The sequence below is a fragment of the Saccoglossus kowalevskii genome, chromosome 5, assembly GCF_978046115.1.
Source record: "Saccoglossus kowalevskii chromosome 5, keSacKowa6.1, whole genome shotgun sequence".
Lineage (NCBI taxonomy): Eukaryota > Metazoa > Hemichordata > Enteropneusta > Harrimaniidae > Saccoglossus > Saccoglossus kowalevskii.
In genome coordinates this window covers 828,155-855,666 of record NC_140645.1, presented here as the reverse complement: position 1 = coordinate 855,666, position 27,512 = coordinate 828,155, and the positions used below count along the sequence as shown (strand labels likewise).

At 32.6% G+C, this 27,512-nt stretch overlaps 2 protein-coding genes across 5 annotated transcripts in view; one reads left to right on the top strand and one right to left on the bottom strand.

Annotated features, from left to right (window-relative positions):
• LOC102805844 (glycerol kinase-like) overlaps positions 1-2,103 on the top strand; it is a 119,066-nt gene extending 116,963 nt beyond the window's left edge. For 2 of the 3 annotated variants that reach the window (XM_085499032.1, XM_085499030.1), the window contains one exon: positions 948-2,103. In XM_085499032.1, coding sequence (XP_085355158.1) covers positions 948-1,030 — 83 coding nt within the window. In that variant the 3' untranslated portion in view covers positions 1,031-2,103. Of the gene's footprint in view, positions 1-942 lie in introns of all 3 variants that reach the window. The other variant, XM_085499031.1, reaches the window with a different exon arrangement.
• LOC100375039 (lathosterol oxidase-like) lies at positions 2,050-27,497 on the bottom strand. Of its 2 annotated transcripts, none has more exons than XM_085499033.1 (4): positions 27,402-27,497; positions 8,075-8,290; positions 5,757-5,889; positions 2,050-4,197 (listed from the first exon to the last, which is right to left on the bottom strand). In XM_085499033.1, exons 2-4 carry the CDS (start codon positions 8,282-8,284, stop codon positions 3,695-3,697), a joined length of 846 nt encoding a protein of 281 aa, XP_085355159.1. In that variant the 5' UTR covers positions 8,285-8,290; positions 27,402-27,497; the 3' UTR covers positions 2,050-3,694. The 2 variants fall into 2 exon arrangements, with proteins under 2 accessions (XP_085355159.1, XP_085355160.1); XM_085499034.1 differs by having other exon boundaries at positions 2,050-4,149.
• Between the last annotated feature and the right edge of the window lie 15 nt (positions 27,498-27,512).

Genomic DNA, 27,512 nt, shown 5'->3' with positions numbered 1-27,512 from the left:
ACAGGTCATACTTTGATAACTGGATGGATTCTTTGTGATCTCCACTACTCTGAATATGTCGGTAATACCATGTTAGTTAGTTGGTTGGTTAGTTGAGGGCAACATGGTAGATCAACTCTTGTTCTGGATAACATAGCAGATTTCAGCATTTATACAGGATAGATTGTGTGTCCAAAAACATGCTTATATGATAGAAAAAACTTGAATTACATATATTTCATAGCAAACCAAAGAAATATCAAACCATGCCTGAATAATAAGCAATGCTGTTAGAACTTTGGAAAAATAAGTTATTTTTGTGTGTATGTTTACGGGAGTAGTGATAGTTTGTGTGATGTTTACATTCTTCCAGTGTCACTAACACCATGTCCAGTCAGTTTAATAGTTTCTGTTTTCATTAATTAAAACCAGGGTCAAACCACAGGTCTAAGAAGACAAATCTGAGGTTGACAAAATTAGTTACAAACAGCGCTATTCAGTTGAAATTTTAAAAGCCAATAAACCAGCAAAATAATTAGGTGGTCGGAAATTTGGAGTTTTTACGGTAGCTTTCTCTTGGGGGGAAAAATAGAACAAGGGATAGGAGACACTGAACCCCTGAGGTGGCTGATTTTATTAGGATTCTAACATTCTGAACTAGGGCTGAACAGTTAGCCCATTGAGTTTATCCAATGCTCTGAATGGATAGAGATAAGGTAGCGCAGTAAAAGCAGTATTGTATGATGGATCATTAAAATGTGTATTTAAACTGTCTGTTATTCAAATCTTCCAAGAGGAAAAGGTTCATAAACAAAAATAATTTTGAAATGAAAACAATTTAAAAAAGTAGTTTTTCCATTTGTCAAGTAATTATTTGTGTACTTAAAGTCTCTTTGATATAGTATAATCTAGCATTATTGTGATGTTGATATATTATTAATCTATGTTTTGTTTTCTGGTTAGGTTAGATCTTCGCTATCTATGTTTACCTGGTGCCATATACTTGATGACATCACTAGGACTAATGATACTATCTGCCAATCAAAGATGACCTCATTTACTGGAACTCAGACATGCTATCTGCCAATCAAAGATGACCTCATTTACTGGAACTCAGACATGCTATCTGCCAATCAAAGATGATCTCATTTACTGGAACTCAGACATGCTATCTGCCAATCAAAGATGATCTCATTTACTGGAACTCAGACATGCTATCTGCCAATCAAAGATGATCTCCTTTACTGGAACTCGGACATCTTGTCATCTGTACAGTTGTGATTGCTGTGGTATATTTTTCTGCTACACACCAAATATACTCTAGCATAACTATACTGACAATGCCTGGATGTGGGACCTATGATTTGAATTAGAAAATGACTAACCAGAACAAAAATGTGAATTGATTCTCTGTAATGGAAATAACCACACTGATTGATAGGTGTATTTTATCACGTCTTAAAGTAGAATCCTACTCAAAAATGAAATTGTATTTTTTGCAATAAACTGTACTCCAAGGCAATGGGTCACCAGCCTTTTTTTCGAGAAATTGATGGCTATATTTTAATGGATAGTGGCCATTTTGGCACTATTATAGTGCATTTACCATAGGTTCTTATGGCAGAAATATGCAATACAGTATCTCAAAATCTAGCCTGGTGACATAGACAATCATATATTGTTAATAATGATGGAGTACTTCTTGTTCTGAATTTTTTCAAAAATTGGGGTTTTAAAGTATCAAAAAAATGCAATTTTTTTTAACAGTGTCTTCTATGGAATTGTTCAAAAAAATATTAGGACAAGTTACTCAAATGCTATTTCACTGTGCTATTTGGACAATAGCTTCATAATTGTACATAATAAACCAATGATCAATTTTGTCAAATTTATGAGTAGACTTCTACCTTAACCATCAGGTTCTGCAAAGAGAACATGGTATTATGACTGGTGTATTTGTAGGACAAATGAGATTTTCAGGAATTAAGATGATGTCATCTGTAAGACATGATACTCGTTTATAACTCTATTAATACCACTAATGACACAAACAAGAAATAAAGAATGATGTAAGTAAGGACTAATTACATGTATTTTGTTTTATTAAATAATTACAAACAAGCATTGACAAGGCTCAGAAATTGATACCATGTTTGTCTGATAAATTTTGCATTCAAAACCTCACCAATGGACAATGTTTTGGCAGGTGGGTCTTTTGGTTGAAAAAAAATGCTTAATATTTTCGCAGAAATAAATGCCAAAAGATCACACTGAAAAAACATCACCATGAGCAGGCGGGGTATAGGGCAAAATGTGGTATACATATACTGTAGAATGAGAGGGACTTTGTTACATTGAAATATTGTGGTAAATAGGCATAACATTTCTTTGTTAATCTGGAGAGTTTTGTTGACAGTACAAATACACATATGTTAAATGGATTGAAAGCTTATTTTGAGGAACTGGAAACACCAGAGCTGCCCTGACCCTCTCATTCCAAGGTCTATGGAACAAGATCATAAAATACATTCTGAATAATGTAGATCTTCAATCTATCTCAACACCTGCAAGCTTGATATTTGAAAAAAATTTATTCACAAGGTCAACATGTTGGTAAGGGAACTGCCATAAACAAATTTGTCATGACTGCAAAAACATAGTAAATCTATTGATCACTTTGCCAATGATTTGTGAACTATACTATGATTCATGTCGTAATGATTGCAAACTCAATAAAATAACTGTTAAATCAAATGAATTTATTTTTGGGGGTAGAGGATAGAAGCAGGGGCATTTGTTGGGAATTCACTGGACTTTCAGTTCAGTAGAGAACTGCATTATGGGCAGAAGAAATTACACAAATAAACAGGCTTCACTTTTGTATCATGTCTGTCATACGAGTGTAAATAATTATTTAGCAATAATGTTGACAGTCACTAAAAAGTGGAGGATGACTTGAATTGACAAGTGAATATCTGACTCGATCCATGGAAACATAAATTTAATAACATTAATCTCATGGTCTCTCAAAGAATGACAGGAAAATATAAAAATGGCGTCAATAATGATTGACACGTGACTTGGTTACTATGTTATAAAAGTAACTGGTCTTCAGCAGTTCAAGTGTCTTCATTTCTGCACTTATTTTAGTCCAATATTCACATACAGCTTGAAAAGTGAGTTATTATAACTACAAGAAACAATTATTTAAGACGAAAACAAAAATGCAGAAAAAAACATTTCCCTCTCATGAACCTTCCCTTCATCAAATACAGGCAAGGTAAATATAAAGATGTACATTATCCACATTATGTTTTCTTTTTTCTATACTTAAGTTGAACTTTCAAGACAGTCAGTATCCATTAGCACTTGTTGTTTACATGTTTCCATTCAGAGTCAAACATCTGTTACATTATTATTCTCCTCCTATTTTAGCTAATGAGGCACATTTTTATCAATACCTCCAAAAATATACAAGTTGTGTACACCAAACTCTTGCTGTACCAAGATTATACATTGGTCAATACGATTGGAAAGTTTGAGAAAGACTGGGGAGAAATTACTCAAGTTAATCTAGTCACAAAAAATGTAATGATGACAATGACATACCACACCACTTCATTATCATTAGAAGTAAAAATGTATTGTAATCTATAGATATTAATTACAACAATTCTCATCAACGCAATCTAATTCAAACATAAATTATAAACGCTTAATCTTTTTTTTTAGCTGCACATTCTTGCAGTTTCAATACATCAGTTAATGGTCCAGTGCCCTCAAAAGCAGATGGATAACGAAACGATCCACCAAATCTATCCCATAAAGTGAAAAACTGACCATAGTTATAATTGAAAAACAGATGATGATCTGTGTGGTGTGCTGATCCATTTATAATTGGTTCAATCACTTTAGGAACTCTGAAGTCACCATCGTGAATACTGACTGTCCAAATATTGACAAATACAAATAATGCCAGGTAAACATACTTATGTAATGGGAAGAGAAATGGATAAATATGGTATGGGCAACTTTGTAGGAAACCATCGATTGGATGGAAAGCATGACTTGCAAATGGTGTAGGTATCTTCCATTTATGATGGGGTTTATGTATATAACGGTATAACCATGGATGGTGTAGGTAGCGATGAATCCAATATATTAACATATCTGTGAAGAACAGGAAACTTACTGTATCAACCACAATACTGAAATGACCTGAAACAAAACAGTACATTTTATTAGTCCCCGTTCGGACGTAGTCCGAAAACGGGGACTTATGTTTTGCCGTGCGTGCGTCCGTCCGTGCGTACCTGTATCTCTAACATGCATGGACTGATTAAGTTCAAACTTCACTCATACATCACACATTATATGGGACATATGCACATGCATTTTTTTCATGATCCGATTAATGATAGCCGAAAAGCGGCCATTTTAAGGCCGAAAATGCATCAAAATCACACATTTTCACCATTCCGGACCCGGATCTCAGTTATGCATAGACGGATTTCGTTCAAATTTGGTACATACATTAAACATAATAGGACCTTGATGCACGTCATTTTTTTTTCGGATCAAGTTCGAAATGGCCGACTGGCGGCCATTTTGTTTTAATAAATTCAGTTCTGGATCCGTATCCAAGACATGTCTGGATTGATCAAGTTCAAACTTCACACACACATGGTACATCATGTCACAAATAGATATGTGCATTTGTTTCATGATCCGCTTAACAATAGCTGAATGATGGCCATTTTAAGGCCGAAAATGCATCAAAATCACGTATTTTCACAATTCCGGAACCTGATCTCAGTCATGCATGGATGGATTTTGTTCAGATTTAGAACAATGTGTTGTACATATGCAGGTGCATTTCGGTCATGATCTGCTTTGAATGTATATGTCACTCAAATATGAACGGAACGGGGACGTGTCATTGACAATGACTTGTTTTAGTTGAATTGAATTTTACTTAGGCCTTTTACTTTAAAATATTTACACCAGAAAGTCTATTGCAATTATACATTATATCAGCAGATAAAGTTGTCATTTGGTAATGCACAAGAATACTTTACCTTTTGTGGCCATTTACAAGGAACATATCAAATGAAATTTAATATTCCGTTTATAATTCAATCTCTGTCCGTCCAAAGTCGTATTTCAGAACCCTCTAGACCAAATCATTCATTTCCATTCATGTACTTTCATCCAATTTACTTCCCCCCCCCCCTACTTTTATTTGTTTGTCAGTTTATTTTCCTCTGTGTATTTTCATTCTCACTTTAATTGTTTTTGTCTTTATTCACATCTGTATTGCATTTTAGTTAAAATGCTAATAGGGATACGAACGCAATAAAGATAATTATTATTACATAATGTGGAACATGTGGATATGCAGTGGTTTAGTGATTCCATCAAAGGTGGCCGACTGGCAGCCATCTTTTTTTGAAAATGTGGTATCATAGGCATGCTTTGTATTTAAACCATTCATATTTGGCACATTCATCATAAATATAGGAGTTCATGTTTTATGAAAATTGAATACTATCGGTACACAATGAAGTATTGGTCTTCTGAGCGCACCGGGGGTGCTGACTCCAAACATTAATGTGGTACATCTCTCTGACCATGATCTTGACTAATTTTTTAATTTTGTTTATAAGGCTCATAGTGGGAAATTTCATAATGTACAACATTTAAAGGTAAACTGGTTTACATGTCCATAATAGTATTATATTTCTGACACACAAGAAGAAGGCATCAACACCACTTACCCAACTTTGACTGGTGAATGTCGTCATACAAGTTGCTATACCCATGGACTTCCAGTAAAAAAAGGAGACATGTTGGAAAACTCATCCATATTAATGACTTTAAAGTGTATGATATTTCCTTAGCAACTTGATTCTGGAAAATAATGAATCATTTACATAGACATAGTTTCTATCTGATAGTTAAGTAGACAGTGGGTGTGAATATAGCTGAGAGATACGTAGACATTGGGTGTGAATATAGCTAATAGATACGTAGACATTGGGTGTGAATATAACTGATAGATAAGTAGACAGTGGCTGTGAATATAACTGATAGATAAGTAGACAGTGGGTGTGAAAATAGCTGATAGATAAGTAGACATTGGGTGTGAATATAACTGATAGATAAGTAGACAGTGGGTGTGAATATAGCTGATAGATACGTAGACAGTGGGTGTGAATATAGCTGATAGATACGTAGACAGTGGGTGTGAATATAGCTGATAGATATGTAGACAGTGGGTGTGAATATAGCTGATAGATATGTAGACAGTGGGTGTGAATATAGCTGATAGATAAGTAGACATTGGGTGTGAATATAGCTGATAGATAAGTAGACATTGGGTGTGAAAATAGCTGATAGATATGTAGACAGTGGGTGTGAATATAGCTGATAGATAAGTAGACATTGGGTGTGAATATAGCTGATAGATAAGTAGACATTGGGTGTGAAAATAGCTGATAGATATGTAGACAGTGGGTGTGAATATAGCTGATAGATAAGTAGACAGTGGGTGTGAATATAGCTGATAGATAAGTAGACATTGGGTGTGAATATAGCTGATAGATACGTAGACAGTGGGTGTGAATATAGCTGATAGATACGTAGACAGTGGGTGTGAATATAGCTGATAGATATGTAGACAGTGGGTGTGAATATAGCTGATAGATATGTAGACATTGGGTGTGAATATAACTGATAGATAAGTAGACAGTGGATGTGAATATAGCTGATAGATACGTAGACATTGGGTGTGAATATAGCTGATAGATATGTAGACAGTGGGTGTGAATATAGCTGATAGATATGTAGACATTGGGTGTGAATATAACTGATAGATAAGTAGACAGTGGATGTGAATATAGCTGATAGATACGTAGACATTGGGTGTGAATATAGCTGATAGATACGTAGACATTGGGTGTGAATATAACTGATAGATAAGTAGACAGTGGATGTGAATATAGCTGATAGATATGTAGACAGTGGGTGTGAATATAGCCGATAGATATGTAGACATTGGGTGTGAATATAACTGATAGATAAGTAGACAGTGGATGTGAATATAGCTGATAGATATGTAGACAGTGGGTGTGAATATAGCTGATAGATATGTAGACATTGGGTGTGAATATAGCTGATAGATATGTAGACAGTGGATGTGAATATAGCTGATAGATATGTAGACAGTGGGTGTGAATATAGCTGATAGATACGTAGACATTGGGTGTGAATATAGCTGATAGATACGTAGACAGTGGATGTGAATATAGCTGATAGATACGTAGACAGTGGATGTGAATATAGCTGATAGATATGTAGACAGTGGATGTGAATATAGCTGATAGATATGTAGACATTGGGTGTGAATATAGCTGATAGATATGTAGACAGTGGATGTGAATATAGCTGATAGATATGTAGACATTGGGTGTGAATATAGCTGATAGATATGTAGACATTGGGTGTGAATATAGCTGATAGATAAGTAGACAGTGGATGTGAATATAGCTGATAGATACGTAGACAGTGGGTGTGAATATAGCTGATAGATAATAAAACAAGCAGCCTGTCGGCTGAGATAGCTCCGCTGTTAGCAATGCACATTTCAATTAAAGAGCAGAAGTTATCATTAGAAAGTGAACAATATGTACAGTATTAAAGCAACAGGACTTGTTTTTCAACAAGAATTCAAAAATATCACTTTTCACGAAAAATGACAAAAATAATCATCAAAATTAGGTAATTGAAGATATCACCACGAAATTGACAAATCTGAAAGAGGTTCACATGTAGTACCTATATATGTATTATAAAAGCAGACGGTTTTTAACAAGAAGTTGAAAATATCTCTTTTTACCAAAAATGACAAAAATATTCACCAAAATTAGAGAATTGAAGATATCATTATGAAATGAGCAAATCTAAAAGAGGTCTACCCAAAGTACATATACACCAAGTATCAAAGCATTCAGGCTTGTAGTTTTCAAGAAGTCGAAAAAGTAAAACATTGACTTGGACGGCGAGGACAAAATCGACAGCGGAGCTAAAAACTTACCTCGAGAATCTGTGGATGTTTTAATAATCGATGATCATAAATAAAAAAGTAACTGAGTGTTGCAGTTGATAAATATAGCACATAGCCACCAATATTTACTATTATTAATAAACTAATAAACTGCCGAATCAAATCATTCTCTGGCCAACTGGAAGGATATATATATGGAGTGAAAATATAGTAATCAGCCAAATCCAAAGCAATGTCCATGGTTATCTGCAAACATACAATTATTGAGAAGATTATGGAAAGTAGTAAAAATAAAATTGTAACATAAAACATGTGTTCAACCTAATCAATAGAGGCAATATATATATGACAATTTTCAGTTTAAAAGTATAATTATTGATTTTGACTTATGTCATCATTACTAACGATTTTGAGTATTTTATCAGTAAGCACTATAATGGTCTAAAATATATGGCTAGCGAGATTAAAACATATTTAAGTAATGGGGATAGAGAAGTATTTCTTAAGTTATTCACTTTATTATATGCCGATGATACCATTGTACTGTTTGAATCTGAAGCAGAATTGCAATCTGCACTAAATGCTGTTTATACTTATTGCAATAAATGTAAATGCTAATAAAACGAAGGTTGTTATTTTCTCGCGTGGGAGAGTTAAAAAGTATACTGCGTTTAAGTTTGGCAATGAAACTATTGAAGTAACATTTGACTATATTTATCTTGGCATAACATTCAGTTATAATAACAAATTCAGGAAAGCAATATGTAAACAGACAAACCAGGCCAGACGTGCCATGTTTAGCTTACTGATGAAGGCAAAAAAATTATGTCTACCCATCGACATTATTGTATGGATGTGAAATATGGGGGTCATGCTGATCTTTCTCAGATAGAATCTTTTTATCTAAAGTTTTGTAAACGGCTTCTCAATGTACACAAAAATACTGCAAATTGTATGGTATACGGTGAACTTGGGGTATGTCCCCTTCGTAAGTAGGTGGAAATTAGAATGATACATTTTTGGAGTAGTATTATACAAAGTAAATCTTGCAAATTATCACATAGAATAGAATGTTACATGACAGAGATATATACAAATCAGCCTGGATGTTAAAAATTAAAGGTGTTCTGGATACGGCTGGTATGTCAAATCTTTGGCAGATTGGATCAAATGTAAATAGAACGTGGCTTAAGCAAGCGATAAAACTTAGATTATCGGACATGTATACACAAAACTGGAATGCCGATCTGCTAGAAAATGGGTTGTGTACCACTTATAGAATAATCAAGTAATCAAAGCTGGGATTAGACCGTCGTGAGACTGATAATCAGTAGGGTAAAACTAACCTGTCTCACGACGGTCTAATCCCAGCTCACGTTCCCTGTTGGTGGGAACATTCTGATACTCGATCCAGTACATCACATTCAATTATGTAAATTTAGATGTGGGAACCACAATTTGCCCATTGTCACTGGTCGCTATCAAAATAAGGCCGTTCATGATAGAACTTGTACCTTATGCCAAAGTAACCACCTTGGTGATAAATTTCACTATATCTTTGAGTGTCTGGCCTTGAGTAAAGAACGGGAGAGATTTTTGAAATCATATCATAGAATTAGACTTAATAATTTAAAAATGTATCGGCTATTTAACACATCTAATGAATTGGAGTTGTTAAATCTTTCTAGATTCTGTAAAGATATAATGAAGTGGTTTTTAATTCAGCCAGGTCATTTCTGACCACCGATTCAGTGCCATGTATGTTTATTTATTTACTTGCTTTTTGTAATTTTGGGCTGGTGCCTTATTATGCATTTTTTCTAATTTATAAATTTATTTCGTGTGACGCTTCCATGTACATGCTTTTTTCGTTTGTATTATGTAATGTATATTATTTAGTTCTCTCATACCTCTATCGGAGGAAGCAAAGGAAATACATTATTATTATTATTATTATTATGGGAATAAAAGACAGTTTCATTGCCAATAGTCTAGGAAAGTTTATTAACATAATTTTACAATGTAATACCTAATAGTTGTTAGTGCTATCTGTTTTAACATTTTATTTTATTTTTAATATCTGTATTTCTTGTTATTATTTATTTATTTTGTGTATGATTATTGACTATGGTTAATGTATTTCCAATTCATTAATTAGACTACACTACACTACACTACACTACACTACATTTCATTTCACCCTATGTAACCAAACAAAGAGAACTTGTTAACATAGAAATCAATTATAAATGGCCCAAAACCAATTTCATGGCTGTTTGTTTTTGTGTATAAAGTAGTTTGCTGACCATACATTTTTATTATAAGAACATCAAATAAAACCATACATGTAGTATATAGAGGTCAAAGAAATCATTGTTTTAATGGTAGGTAACTACTTTAAATAGAATGATCATTACAAATAATGGCATGGTATTCAGACACACATACATGTAATGATATAGGTATTCAGACACACATACATGTATTGATATAGGTATTCAGACACACATACATGTAATGGTATAGGTATTCAGACACACATACATGTAATGGTATAGGTATTCAGACACACATACATGTAATGATATAGGTATTCAGACACACATACATGTAATGATATAGATATTCAGACACGCATAAATGATATAGGTATTCAGACACACATACATGTAATGGTATAGGTATTCAGACACGCATACATGTAATGATATAGGTATTCAGACACGCATACATGTAATGATATAGGTATTCAGACACACATACATGTAATGATATAGGTATTCAGACACACATACATGTAATGATTTCGGTATTCAGACACACATACATGTAATGATATAGATATTCAGACACGCATAAATGTAATAGGTATTCAGACACACATACATGTAATGGTATAGGTATTCAGACACGCATACATGTAATGATATAGGTATTCAGACACGCATACATGTAATGATACAGGTATTCAGACACACATACATGTAATGATATAGATATTCAGACACACATACATGTAATGATTTCGGTATTCAGACACACATACATGTAATGATTTCGGTATTCAGACACACATACATGTAATGATTTCGGTATTCAGACACACATACATGTAATGATATAGGTATTCAGACACGCATAAATGTAATAGGTATTCAGACACACATACATGTAATGGTATAGGTATTCAGACACGCATACATGTAATGGTATAGGTATTCAAACACACATACATGTAATGATATAGGTATTCAGACACGCATACATGTAATGATATAGGTATTCAGACACGCATACATGTAATGATATAGGTATTCAGACACACATACATGTAATGGTATAGGTATTCAGACACACATACATGTAATGATATAGGTATTCAGACACGCATACATGTAATGATATAGGTATTCAGACACACATACATGTAATGGTATAGGTATTCAGACACACATACATGTAATGGTATAGGTATTCAGACACACATACATGTAATGATATAGGTATTCAGACACGCATACATGTAATGATATAGGTATTCAGACACACATACATGTAATGATATAGGTATTCAGACACACATACATGTAATGATATAGATATTCAGACACGCATAAATGTAATAGGTATTCAGACACACATACATGTAATGGTATAGGTATTCAGACACGCATACATGTAATGGTATAGGTATTCAGACACGCATACATGTAATGATATAGGTATTCAGACACGCATACATGTAATGATATAGGTATTCAGACACACATACATGTAATGATATAGATATTCAGACACACATACATGTAATGATATAGGTATTCAGACACACATACATGTAATGATTTCGGTATTCAGACACACATACATGTAATGATATAGGTATTCAGACACGCATAAATGTAATAGGTATTCAGACACACATACATGTAATGGTATAGGTATTCAGACACGCATACATGTAATGGTATAGGTATTCAGACACACATACATGTAATGATATAGGTATTCAGACACGCATACATGTAATGATATAGGTATTCAGACACGCATACATGTAATGATATAGGTATTCAGACACACATACATGTAATGGTATAAGTATTCAGACACACATACATGTAATGATATAGGTATTCAGACACGCATACATGTAATGATATAGGTATTCAGACACGCATACATGTAATGATATAGGTATTCAGACACGCATACATGTAATGATATAGGTATTCAGACACGCATACATGTAATGATATAGGTATTCAGACACGCATACATGTAATGATATAGGTATTCAGACACACATACATGTAATGATATAGGTATTCAGACACGCATACATGTAATGATATAGGTATTCAGACACACATACATGTAATGATATAGGTATTCAGACACACATACATGTAATGGTATAAGTATTCAGACACACATACATGTAATGATATAGGTATTCAGACACGCATACATGTAATGATATAGGTATTCAGACACGCATACATGTAATGATATAGGTATTCAGACACGCATACATGTAATGATATAGGTATTCAGACACGCATACATGTAATGATATAGGTATTCAGACACGCATACATGTAATGATATAGGTATTCAGACACACATACATGTAATGATATAGGTATTCAGACACACATACGTGTAATGATATAGGTATTCAGACACACATATACATGTAATGATATAGGTATTCAGACACACATACATGTAATGATATAGGTATTCAGACATGCATACATGTAATGGTATAGGTATTCAGACACACATACATGTAATGATATAGGTATTCAGACACACATACATGTAATGATTTCGGTATTCAGACACACATACATGTAATGATATAGATATTCAGACACGCATAAATGTAATAGGTATTCAGACACACATACATGTAATGGTATAGGTATTCAGACACGCATACATGTAATGATATAGGTATTCAGACACGCATACATGTAATGATACAGGTATTCAGACACACATACATGTAATGATATAGATATTCAGACACACATACATGTAATGATATAGGTATTCAGACACACATACATGTAATGATTTCGGTATTCAGACACACATACATGTAATGATTTCGGTATTCAGACACACATACATGTAATGATATAGGTATTCAGACACGCATAAATGTAATAGGTATTCAGACACACATACATGTAATGGTATAGGTATTCAGACACGCATACATGTAATGGTATAGGTATTCAAACACACATACATGTAATGATATAGGTATTCAGACACGCATACATGTAATGATATAGGTATTCAGACACGCATACATGTAATGATATAGGTATTCAGACACGCATACATGTAATGATATAGGTATTCAGACACGCATACATGTAATGATATAGGTATTCAGACACACATACATGTAATGGTATAGGTATTCAGACACACATACATGTAATGATATAGGTATTCAGACACGCATACATGTAATGATATAGGTATTCAGACACACATACATGTAATGGTATAGGTATTCAGACACACATACATGTAATGGTATAGGTATTCAGACACACATACATGTAATGATATAGGTATTCAGACACACATACATGTAATGATATAGATATTCAGACACGCATAAATGATATAGGTATTCAGACACACATACATGTAATGGTATAGGTATTCAGACACGCATACATGTAATGATATAGGTATTCAGACACGCATACATGTAATGATATAGGTATTCAGACACACATACATGTAATGATATAGGTATTCAGACACACATACATGTAATGATTTCGGTATTCAGACACACATACATGTAATGATATAGATATTCAGACACGCATAAATGTAATAGGTATTCAGACACACATACATGTAATGGTATAGGTATTCAGACACGCATACATGTAATGATATAGGTATTCAGACACGCATACATGTAATGATACAGGTATTCAGACACACATACATGTAATGATATAGATATTCAGACACACATACATGTAATGATTTCGGTATTCAGACACACATACATGTAATGATTTCGGTATTCAGACACACATACATGTAATGATTTCGGTATTCAGACACACATACATGTAATGATATAGGTATTCAGACACGCATAAATGTAATAGGTATTCAGACACACATACATGTAATGGTATAGGTATTCAGACACGCATACATGTAATGGTATAGGTATTCAAACACACATACATGTAATGATATAGGTATTCAGACACGCATACATGTAATGATATAGGTATTCAGACACACATACATGTAATGGTATAGGTATTCAGACACACATACATGTAATGATATAGGTATTCAGACACGCATACATGTAATGATATAGGTATTCAGACACACATACATGTAATGGTATAGGTATTCAGACACACATACATGTAATGGTATAGGTATTCAGACACACATACATGTAATGATATAGGTATTCAGACACGCATACATGTAATGATATAGGTATTCAGACACACATACATGTAATGATATAGGTATTCAGACACACATACATGTAATGATATAGATATTCAGACACGCATAAATGTAATAGGTATTCAGACACACATACATGTAATGGTATAGGTATTCAGACACGCATACATGTAATGATATAGGTATTCAGACACGCATACATGTAATGATATAGGTATTCAGACACACATACATGTAATGATATAGATATTCAGACACACATACATGTAATGATATAGGTATTCAGACACACATACATGTAATGATTTCGGTATTCAGACACACATACATGTAATGATATAGGTATTCAGACACGCATAAATGTAATAGGTATTCAGACACACATACATGTAATGGTATAGGTATTCAGACACGCATACATGTAATGGTATAGGTATTCAGACACACATACATGTAATGATATAGGTATTCAGACACGCATACATGTAATGATATAGGTATTCAGACACGCATACATGTAATGATATAGGTATTCAGACACACATACATGTAATGGTATAAGTATTCAGACACACATACATGTAATGATATAGGTATTCAGACACGCATACATGTAATGATATAGGTATTCAGACACGCATACATGTAATGATATAGGTATTCAGACACGCATACATGTAATGATATAGGTATTCAGACACGCATACATGTAATGATATAGGTATTCAGACACGCATACATGTAATGATATAGGTATTCAGACACACATACATGTAATGATATAGGTATTCAGACACGCATACATGTAATGATATAGGTATTCAGACACACATACATGTAATGATATAGGTATTCAGACACACATACATGTAATGGTATAAGTATTCAGACACACATACATGTAATGATATAGGTATTCAGACACGCATACATGTAATGATATAGGTATTCAGACACGCATACATGTAATGATATAGGTATTCAGACACGCATACATGTAATGATATAGGTATTCAGACACGCATACATGTAATGATATAGGTATTCAGACACGCATACATGTAATGATATAGGTATTCAGACACACATACATGTAATGATATAGGTATTCAGACACACATACGTGTAATGATATAGGTATTCAGACACACATATACATGTAATGATATAGGTATTCAGACACACATACATGTAATGATATAGGTATTCAGACATGCATACATGTAATGGTATAGGTATTCAGACACACATACATGTAATGATATAGGTATTCAGACACACATACATGTAATGATTTCGGTATTCAGACACACATACATGTAATGATATAGATATTCAGACACGCATAAATGTAATAGGTATTCAGACACACATACATGTAATGGTATAGGTATTCAGACACGCATACATGTAATGATATAGGTATTCAGACACGCATACATGTAATGATACAGGTATTCAGACACACATACATGTAATGATATAGATATTCAGACACACATACATGTAATGATATAGGTATTCAGACACACATACATGTAATGATTTCGGTATTCAGACACACATACATGTAATGATTTCGGTATTCAGACACACATACATGTAATGATATAGGTATTCAGACACGCATAAATGTAATAGGTATTCAGACACACATACATGTAATGGTATAGGTATTCAGACACGCATACATGTAATGGTATAGGTATTCAAACACGCATACATGTAATGGTATAGGTATTCAAACACACATACATGTAATGATATAGGTATTCAGACACGCATACATGTAATGATATAGGTATTCAGACACGCATACATGTAATGATATAGGTATTCAGACACGCATACATGTAATGATATAGGTATTCAGACACGCATACATGTAATGATATAGGTATTCAGACACACATACATGTAATGGTATAGGTATTCAGACACACATACATGTAATGATATAGGTATTCAGACACGCATACATGTAATGATATAGGTATTCAGACACACATACATGTAATGGTATAGGTATTCAGACACACATACATGTAATGGTATAGGTATTCAGACACACATACATGTAATGATATAGGTATTCAGACACACATACATGTAATGATATAGATATTCAGACACGCATAAATGATATAGGTATTCAGACACACATACATGTAATGGTATAGGTATTCAGACACGCATACATGTAATGATATAGGTATTCAGACACGCATACATGTAATGATATAGGTATTCAGACACACATACATGTAATGATATAGGTATTCAGACACACATACATGTAATGATTTCGGTATTCAGACACACATACATGTAATGATATAGATATTCAGACACGCATAAATGTAATAGGTATTCAGACACACATACATGTAATGGTATAGGTATTCAGACACGCATACATGTAATGATATAGGTATTCAGACACGCATACATGTAATGATACAGGTATTCAGACACACATACATGTAATGATATAGATATTCAGACACACATACATGTAATGATTTCGGTATTCAGACACACATACATGTAATGATTTCGGTATTCAGACACACATACATGTAATGATTTCGGTATTCAGACACACATACATGTAATGATATAGGTATTCAGACACGCATAAATGTAATAGGTATTCAGACACACATACATGTAATGGTATAGGTATTCAGACACGCATACATGTAATGGTATAGGTATTCAAACACACATACATGTAATGATATAGGTATTCAGACACGCATACATGTAATGATATAGGTATTCAGACACGCATACATGTAATGATATAGGTATTCAGACACACATACATGTAATGGTATAGGTATTCAGACACACATACATGTAATGATATAGGTATTCAGACACGCATACATGTAATGATATAGGTATTCAGACACACATACATGTAATGGTATAGGTATTCAGACACACATACATGTAATGGTATAGGTATTCAGACACACATACATGTAATGATATAGGTATTCAGACACGCATACATGTAATGATATAGGTATTCAGACACACATACATGTAATGATATAGGTATTCAGACACACATACATGTAATGATATAGATATTCAGACACGCATAAATGTAATAGGTATTCAGACACACATACATGTAATGGTATAGGTATTCAGACACGCATACATGTAATGATATAGGTATTCAGACACGCATACATGTAATGATATAGGTATTCACACACACATACATGTAATGGTATAGGTATTCAGACACACATACATGTAATGATATAGGTATTCAGACACGCATACATGTAATGATATAGGTATTCAGACACACATACATGTAATGGTATAGGTATTCAGACACACATACATGTAATGGTATAGGTATTCAGACACACATACATGTAATGATATAGGTATTCAGACACACATACATGTAATGATATAGATATTCAGACACACATACATGTAATGATATAGGTATTCAGACACACATACATGTAATGATTTCGGTATTCAGACACACATACATGTAATGATATAGGTATTCAGACACGCATAAATGTAATAGGTATTCAGACACACATACATGTAATGGTATAGGTATTCAGACACGCATACATGTAATGGTATAGGTATTCAGACACACATACATGTAATGATATAGGTATTCAGACACGCATACATGTAATGATATAGGTATTCAGACACGCATACATGTAATGATATAGGTATTCAGACACACATACATGTAATGGTATAAGTATTCAGACACACATACATGTAATGATATAGGTATTCAGACACGCATACATGTAATGATATAGGTATTCAGACACGCATACATGTAATGATATAGGTATTCAGACACGCATACATGTAATGATATAGGTATTCAGACACGCATACATGTAATGATATAGGTATTCAGACACGCATACATGTAATGATATAGGTATTCAGACACACATACATGTAATGATATAGGTATTCAGACACGCATACATGTAATGATATAGGTATTCAGACACACATACATGTAATGATATAGGTATTCAGACACACATACGTGTAATGATATAGGTATTCAGACACACATATACATGTAATGATATAGGTATTCAGACACACATACATGTAATGATATAGGTATTCAGACATGCATACATGTAATGGTATAGGTATTCAGACACACATACATGTAATGATATAGGTATTCAGACATGCATACATGTAATGATATAGGTATTCAGACACGCATACATGTAATGATATAGGTATTCAGACACACATACATGTAATGGTATAGGTATTCAGACACACATACATGTAATGATATAGGTATTCAGACACGCATACATGTAAGTAAGTAAGTAATTCTTTATTGCTATCGTATCCCATTTGAGATCTTGACAAAAAGTACAATAAAGTCAAAAACATGTAATAATAAAAAAATGAAAATAAAAGGAAATACTAAAAATACAGTAAATGAATGAAATAAATACACATCTCACAATAAGAGATAAATGAATAATTGTAATATAATGTAAATAAATGTAAATCTGTGTTTTGTGGGTTTTTTTTTTTTTTTTTTGAGGCAGCTGGTACTGAAGTTATTGTTTGATTTTTTGCTCCCTAAGCATAAAGCAAGTATAAATGTGTTTTGAAATGTCTTTAATTATGTGATCGTTTTTATTATTTAATATGTTTATTAATGTCTCTCCATGCATTTTATGTTTAGTAAAAAGGCTGGTTCTTTCTTTATCATATAGCTGGCACGTGAAAAGGAAATGTTTCTCATCTTCAATTTCTCCAAGATCACAGACAGGGCATATTCTATCAGAGATGGAGATGTTTTTGTATCTGCCTGATTCAATCTGTAAACGGTGGGCACTTATTCTAAGTTTAGTCATTGCAGCACGATATAGTGGATTTTTAATTATTTGGAGGTATTTCTCAAAAGAAAAATCAGTTTTTATTTCTCTGTATGTTCTCAATTTGTTTTTGTGATGCACGCCCTTATCATCATCAAACATGCATTCTTTACTTTTTTTCTGGAATTGCATTTTAAGTTTTTCTGTGATGTCTTCAATAGTAGCATTGCTGTATTTAATTTGCCCATCTTTCCAGATATTACTTAAATTTAGGTTTTCCAAAATCTTTTTCACACCAGATACCCAGTTTTTAGTACCAGAATCATGCATCTTAATACCAAGCTTGTATGCTTCACATACTAATGTATTTTCAGGCATTTCCTGAACCCTCATCCAATATTTTAACAATTGTTTTGTACCCTGTATTGTAAGAGGGTACCTCCCTAATTCAATTAAACATGGCAAGTTTGAGGCTCTGCTGTTCACCTTTAATAAAAACTTGCAGAATTTGGTATGGAGTTTTTCCATGGGTGTTGACAAATTCCAAAGCTGTTTTGTGTGGGCAATAATATCACTAGACCATATTTCAGTGCAGTATAAGAGAATTGGTCTAACTACTGCGTCAAACATCTTCAAATGAATTCTGAGTGGTATACAAGTTGCCGAAAATAATAGCTGATTCATTTTGAAGCAGGCCTTAAGAGCTTTGTTTTTTAGGTCTATCTGGGCTTTTTCTAATTTCCCTGTTGTATTTAAATTTATGCCAAGGTAGGTGTATGATGTCACTCTTTCTAGTACATCCTGGTTTATAAAAAATTTATATTTGTCTAGGCGTCTACCTGCTTTGTTAAATATGATTGTTTTAGATTTTTTAATGTTGATCTCCAACTTCCATTTGTGGCAGTATAATTGCAGGGAATTAATCGCATTCTGAAGTCCTGTATTGGTTTCTGAAAGGAGAAGCAAGTCATCTGCATAAAGTAAACATGGAAGTTGGTTATTTAATAAAGTTGGTGGGTCATTGTTTGATGCATTTATATGACTTTTAATATCATTTAAGTATATATTAAAAAGCAGCGGACTTAGACCATCGCCCTGTCTGATGCCTTTCTCAATTGGGAAAGTATTGGTCAAGCCGTTTTTAACCTTCACACATCCAGTAGAGTTTGTATAGATTGCTTTAATAATATTATAAAATTTACCAGTGACTCCATTGTTTCTGAGCTTGTGTAAAAGGCCCACATGCCAGATGGAGTCAAAGGCCTTTTTGAAATCGATAAAGCATGAAAACAGGTACTTTCCATTGGTAGTATATTTTGTTAGCAACTGTTTTAACACAAAAATGTGATCGCGGGTCCCAAATTTTGGCATGAATCCTATCTGCTCTTTGATTATTAAATTTTTTTCCAAGAGATAGTTGCTTAAACGCTGTTTGAGAATGGATGTAAACAATTTGCTTAAAGTGTTGAGGAGAGTTATCCCCCTGTAATCATGTAATGATATAGGTATTCAGACACACATACATGTAATGATATAGGTATTCAGACACGCATACATGTAATGATATAGGTATTCAGACACACATACATGTAATGATATAGGTATTCAGACACACATACATGTAATGGTATAGGTATTCAGACACACATACATGTAATGGTATAGGTATTCAGACACACATACATGTAATGATATAGGTATTCAGACACGCATACATGTAATGGTATAGGTATTCAGACACACATACATGTGATGGTATAGGTATTCAGACATGCATACATGTAATGATATAGGTATTCAGACACGCATACATGTAATGATATAGGTACATGTATTCAGACAGGCATACATGTAATGGTATAGGTATTCAGACATACATACATGACGGGACGGATGACGAAAAATTTACAAATATACTAAAAATTAAAAATGACAAAACAATCATTGAACTAGGAAAATTCATCCACACTTGTTTCAAATTACGACAAGAAAAAATCTTAAAATGCCAGTTGCCTCAACCAACCGCCAAATAATTTAATTTTATTTTTTATTTTCTATTGTCTTTGAATGTCTTGTGTTTTTTTGTTTTTTTTGTTTGCCATCTTTTTTGTATTACTTTATTGTATTTTCAACTAAGATCCCACTCCGGGATACGGTTTCAATAAAGATTATTATTATTATTATTATTATTACATGAAGGACGATAAGACTCAGTTTTCAAGGATGCAGCAGTTTCATTTGTTTTTAGAGCTCTATAATTTTTACTTATCAAACATTTTTTGGGTCACATTTTCTAAGTAAGTAAACGGCCAGATCAACATGGGACTTGAGAGACGAAAGTCATATAGAAACAAAACAACTGACAACAATCAAAAACACATTCCATAAGAACAGCATAGTTAAATCAGTAAAGAAAGATATAGAGACCCCATGGTATACATGAAAATGTAAATATAAAATAAATATCAGTGAATACAATTTTTCCTCAAAAATTCTTCAGTCACCAATATTACAAAATTAGTCAGTTGAGCACTTTAAATCTTATTTATTAGGATTCCTGCATGAAGTTACAGAGATGGGAATAATAGTTATGGCACTGGAAATCACTTACTAATATTTGATGGATATTTTTGTGAGTGTACATGTACTAAAATATATATACCCATTATATCATCTAAACTTTAAATGCAACCACAGTACAATTAATTGTTAAGTCAGTTAGGTATAAAAGGTCTATAGAGTTGTGAACAAATATCACTGACTGCATGTAAAAGATGTCTATCGCAAAGTGTCTTGTTGCTTTTAATTGTTTTCTTAATGTGTCATGATGATTCCAAATCTGAAAATTTGTCAAATCACTTTAGAAATAAACTCATACCATTTAAAGATTGTTTATATGTAAGTTCATGGGGTATGATAAATTCAATGCAAAATTACCTTATTCAAGAGTGCCAGTTATTTCAAAATATTTTAATTATAATATTATTTCTGTTTAGATTATTCAGCTTTTCCTGATATTTTGAAAAGTGCATAGTTTAAGGGAGCAATTTAACAAGTTTTGCCTGCTATGTCAAAAGTTATCAAAGAACTCAAACTAATTTTTGAAAACTAGGCTGACTATACACTCATGTAAAAATGTTTTGCTTCGCATCACGGATTAATCATTTGATTAAGATATTGACAAAAACAACCTAATTGCCATTCCCTTTATTACTATTGAAAACTTTCATCTGAAAAGATTTACAGTCTTTATGAGACTTTATGCTACAATAGAAATAATGCACACCATAACAATGATTGGATAATTAATGCACAAACTTTCCATGAGTGGCTATGCTAGAGGATTTCCTATGAACCCTTGTACATTGTTTTCAACAAATTTGGAAAAAATTAAGATGCAATGTTTCTAAAGAAAAATGTTCACTGTATAGTTTGATAATATTATTTTAAAATTATGGTAACTTGAACAAACACATTTGTAGGTATAAGATGGAATGTGGTATTCAATAATTCACTTGTTTTACAAATAAACTTTCATTCCGAAATATATCAAAAACATATACTCCCTAAAGGCTAGTATGAACATAAATAATTATACAACCAAGCCATTTAATATTAGAAGAGGGATGAAACAGGGATGTGTCATAAGCTCCATTTTTAGTCCTCATTCGGATGCAGTCCGAAAACGGGGACTTATGTTTTGACCTCCATGCACCCGTCCGTGCATATCTTAGAAATGTCTGGACCAATCACAATCAAACTTCAAACAGATATCATACATGATATTATACATATGCACATCAATTCTGATTCAAGATGGCCAAATGGCAGGCATTTTTGTTAAAAAAATCATCAAAATCATTCAAACTTGGTATATACGTTGGTCATTATAGGTCCTTGATGCACATCATTTTGTTTTCAAATAAGATTCAAAATGGCCGACTGGAGGCTGGTGTTTTAATAAATGTGGTTCTAGTGCCATATCTCTGACTTGTTTTTAATATTTTTATTAATGATTTAAAAGATAATTTGGACAATGATTCCCCCTTACTAAATCATACAATAGTTAACTCAATTCTGTATGCTGATGATCTAGCAATAATTTCCACCTCCTGGTTTGTATGCAGACAATGTTAAATACACTGAATAAATACTGTTCAAAGTGGAAACTGGCCGTGAATCTATCAAAAACACAGGTTGTAATTTTCAGTTCATACACACTGAGGAAACAATATCATTTCAATTATGAAAAAAATCAAATCAAATCCAAAACATCAAATAGTTAAAATTATCTTGGAATTGTTATTAAAACAAATGGCAGTTTCAATTATGTAATGTCACACGTGGCAAGTAAAGCAACCAAATCAATTCACATAATGAATAATGTTATGGAAATATAGACATTGAACTTAAAAATGAAATTATTTAACACTTATATTAAATTCATTTTATTTTATGGATCAGAAATATGGGCATTACATATTAATGACAATAAATGGGACAAAAAAACAGCTGAAAAAATTAATATTAAATTTTGTAATCAAATTTCGTAAGTAAACAAAAATTCCTGTAACAAGGCATCTGGAGCAGAGGTGGGCTAATTTCTACAGGTCTTAATTAATACTGCCTGCACATAAAGGAACTCCCAGATGATAATTTAACAAAACAGGCTTACCGAGAAAAAAAATTACCCAATAATATGAAATACAAATGGTTAAATGCTATATAATCATTTTACAAGAAAACTCACTACTAAATTTCATTCAAGAAAAACAAACAAGAAATTAGTAAACAAAAAAGTCAAATCAATTACTTAAAAATCTCTTTGGAATATAAAGATGTGAATTCATGGAGTGAAATTATTTCAAACGAAAAAGTAAACTGAGAAATTACACAAAATTTAAAACAGACTACAAGTTAAAGACATATTGAATAAGTTAGAAAAGATAAACATGAGAAAAGGAAATGGTATATCAAATTTTGAATTAGAAACCACAATTAGGAAGTAGAAAAAGGTAGACACACACAACCCAAAACTCTAGTAAAAGACAAGATATGCCAAAGATGTAATGACAATTTAATCAAAGATGAGGAACACTTTCTAATGACTTGTCAGAAATATGATACTTAACAAAAAATATTCTGTTTGCTATAACGCAATGTAAAATTATTTTCAAGGAGGCAATAAAGTTATTATTATTTTATTATTCAATGTAAACTACACACAGATGAACAAAAACTTATGTATTCTATGTTTTCTCATTTACAAGCTTTTAATTCCGGATGTGATACTTATAATGAGCAGCAATGATTCATGGGTAACTATACATTCATGCTGCCTATAAAAAAAGTTTAAAAAACAGTTTCCTTCAGAGTTAATTCATTCATTGTTATTTTAAATTGTTATAACCATACGAGTCCATCTGACATAGCGCAATGTACAAAACAAGTGTTGAATAACCCCAGGTATTAATGAACTCGTCGTTGGCGGGAAGGCTCAAAGTAAAGTTTCTCAGCGAACGCGCTGCAGTTCTGCGACAGTTTTGGGCCAAAGTAAAGGTTGTTTTCACATTACTGGTCATTATGTATCAAATTCAGATTTTATACCGAGGTGGGAGAGTACATCAGGGATACACAGACGGAAAACTCGATTATAACGGTTTGATGGACTTTGTCAAATCAAAAGTGCCTTCCTTGATCAAATCAATTTTTCAACTGCAGTTTGAAAATGACGGGGTATAACGACTGTTATTATGTCTAGTCCATTTTTGTAATGGATTGGGCAAAGACAAAAATGTTTTGCAAAGTTGCAAGTCATTTTGCTAACTGACTGTCCGAATAATTCTCAGAACGGCTGTAAATTGTTTTCTAACAAAATTATTTTCATGTATATACCAAAAATTGGATGTCAAACTTTTTAATGCTAATAATAAAGTCTTCCTCATGGGGATTTAAAATTAGCAAACCTTACATACTACCTTACTAATTACCCAGTAAATAATTAATTAATGTGTTTACAGTATAATTTGGCTGCATTCTGTTTATTTAATTTCTTCTGTAGTTAGCTTGAAAATCCTGTTGCTTATTTTGGTGGTTAGTTACCAAAATTTCATAATGAGATTATTTAAAATTATTTTTTCTCCCATTATGACATCAAAGAAGTCAGTTGTCGGCATGTTAGTTCCCGTCTCATTTTAGTGCATTTAGTATTATAGGTTTATTGAAACACTTAAAATTCCTCAGAAGGAATTAAAATGGTTACACTAACTGCTAAAACACATATATAAAACATACAAATTTTACAAGAATTACTGTCTAAAGCACAACAATGGTTTAAAAAATAAATCAACAGACTACAATTACAAAAAAAAACTATTGATATATGTTGGTAATAATATTGGGAAAAAAATAGATGAAATAATAATAATAAAAAAAGCAATAAACAGAAAATCAATGAAAGATGGAAATGAGAAAAAAAAAAAAAAAAACGTATTAAAGGAGAAAAGTATTTATGTTAATTTGCCAGAAGATGTTGCTGTCTAAGGTTTGTGTTATTTTTGATAAATTGGGCAACTGGTATTTGTACATTCAGATTTGTATCACCCATTAATTTTAAAAATTTGTTGTAGTCACTCATATTCATGAATGTGCTTAGTAGTCTCTTCAAATAATGCTTTCCGAGATTTTTCGTAAAAGGGGCATTCAATCATGAAATGGTACTCATCTTCTGCTTTGTTATTTGAACACAGTTCGCAGATTCTTTTTCCTATTTCGGTTTTTGGTTTGGTGTACCTCCCTGTTTCAATTTTTAGTTTATGATTGCTCAGACGGAACCTACTTAGACATTCACGTAGTTCGACATTCTTTATTTTGATCACATAATTTTCTAAAGTAAATTCATTTTTGAAATTTTTGTACGTTCTCAGTTTATTTCTTCTGTTATTGTTATTTTGGTTAACATCAGTCCCTATGTTAATTTCCCTTTTCCAGTATAATTTATATATTTTTTCAACTTCCAAACCTAATTTCTTGGTTTCTCTCTTGTTCAGTATAGTTGTTGTTTCGATAATTTGTGGTTGGTTTATTTGAGTTAACAGTGTAGTCATGGCACTGTACCATTTGCTGTTTAATTGTTTGTTCATAATTGCTGCCTCCCTTATCAATTCATTTGATGTATTCATTACTCTGTTGAAGTATTTAATTAATTGTTTTTTGATGAATATGTCAAGTGGGTATTTTCCCAGTTCCCCATAAATACCCAAGATAGATGTGTACTTCCCGACTCCTAAAACAAAACGACAAAAGTTTGGGTGAATTTCTTCCACACCTGATTTGTATGTGCTTTCGTGACCCCAGATGTCACTTCCGTAAACTAGTATGGGTCTAATTATCTTTATCGAAAAGGGACTGCATTGTAAGTGGATTTAAATTTGTCTTATGTCCAAGTTTTGCTTTTAAACTAAATAAAGCTTTTTGGCCTTTCTTTTAGATTTCTGTTATGATGTAGGTACTTATTAATTATTGTTTTTAAAATGAAGAGGTTGTCTGATGTGCGACAATCTCTCCTAAATCCAAATTGTTTTTTAGAAATAATATTATTTTTTTCTAGGTATGATGTTTATTCTTTGGTTAATTATACTTGTAAATAATTTCCCCAGACAGCTTGATAGGGCTATATGTCATGACCAAGAAACTTCGGTTGCTATCTTGTCATATTTATATATTTCAGGTTTAAATATTATTGGTTAATTTTGAGTAATGTAAAATTCACTGTATTTTGATTTTGCTTATTTCGCTGACTGGAAAATGCGCTAAATTAAAACCCATAATGAATATGTAAAATTTAGCATCATAGAACACATTATCTAAATGATAAAACCGTGAATTTAAAACCCACTGAATACGCCCGAAATGCTAAATTATAGAAATTTAAACCAAGTGAAAATTACTGTCATTTTACAGTATACTTTGCGTTACATTAAAACATAGATTTATTCACTCACCTTAGCCTATGGGCACACCTGTCAAAAAAACAGTAAGATGACTTTCATGTACTGCGTCGCGTCCAGATGAAATACTGTATACCTATAAATAGAAACGGGGAACAACCTCAC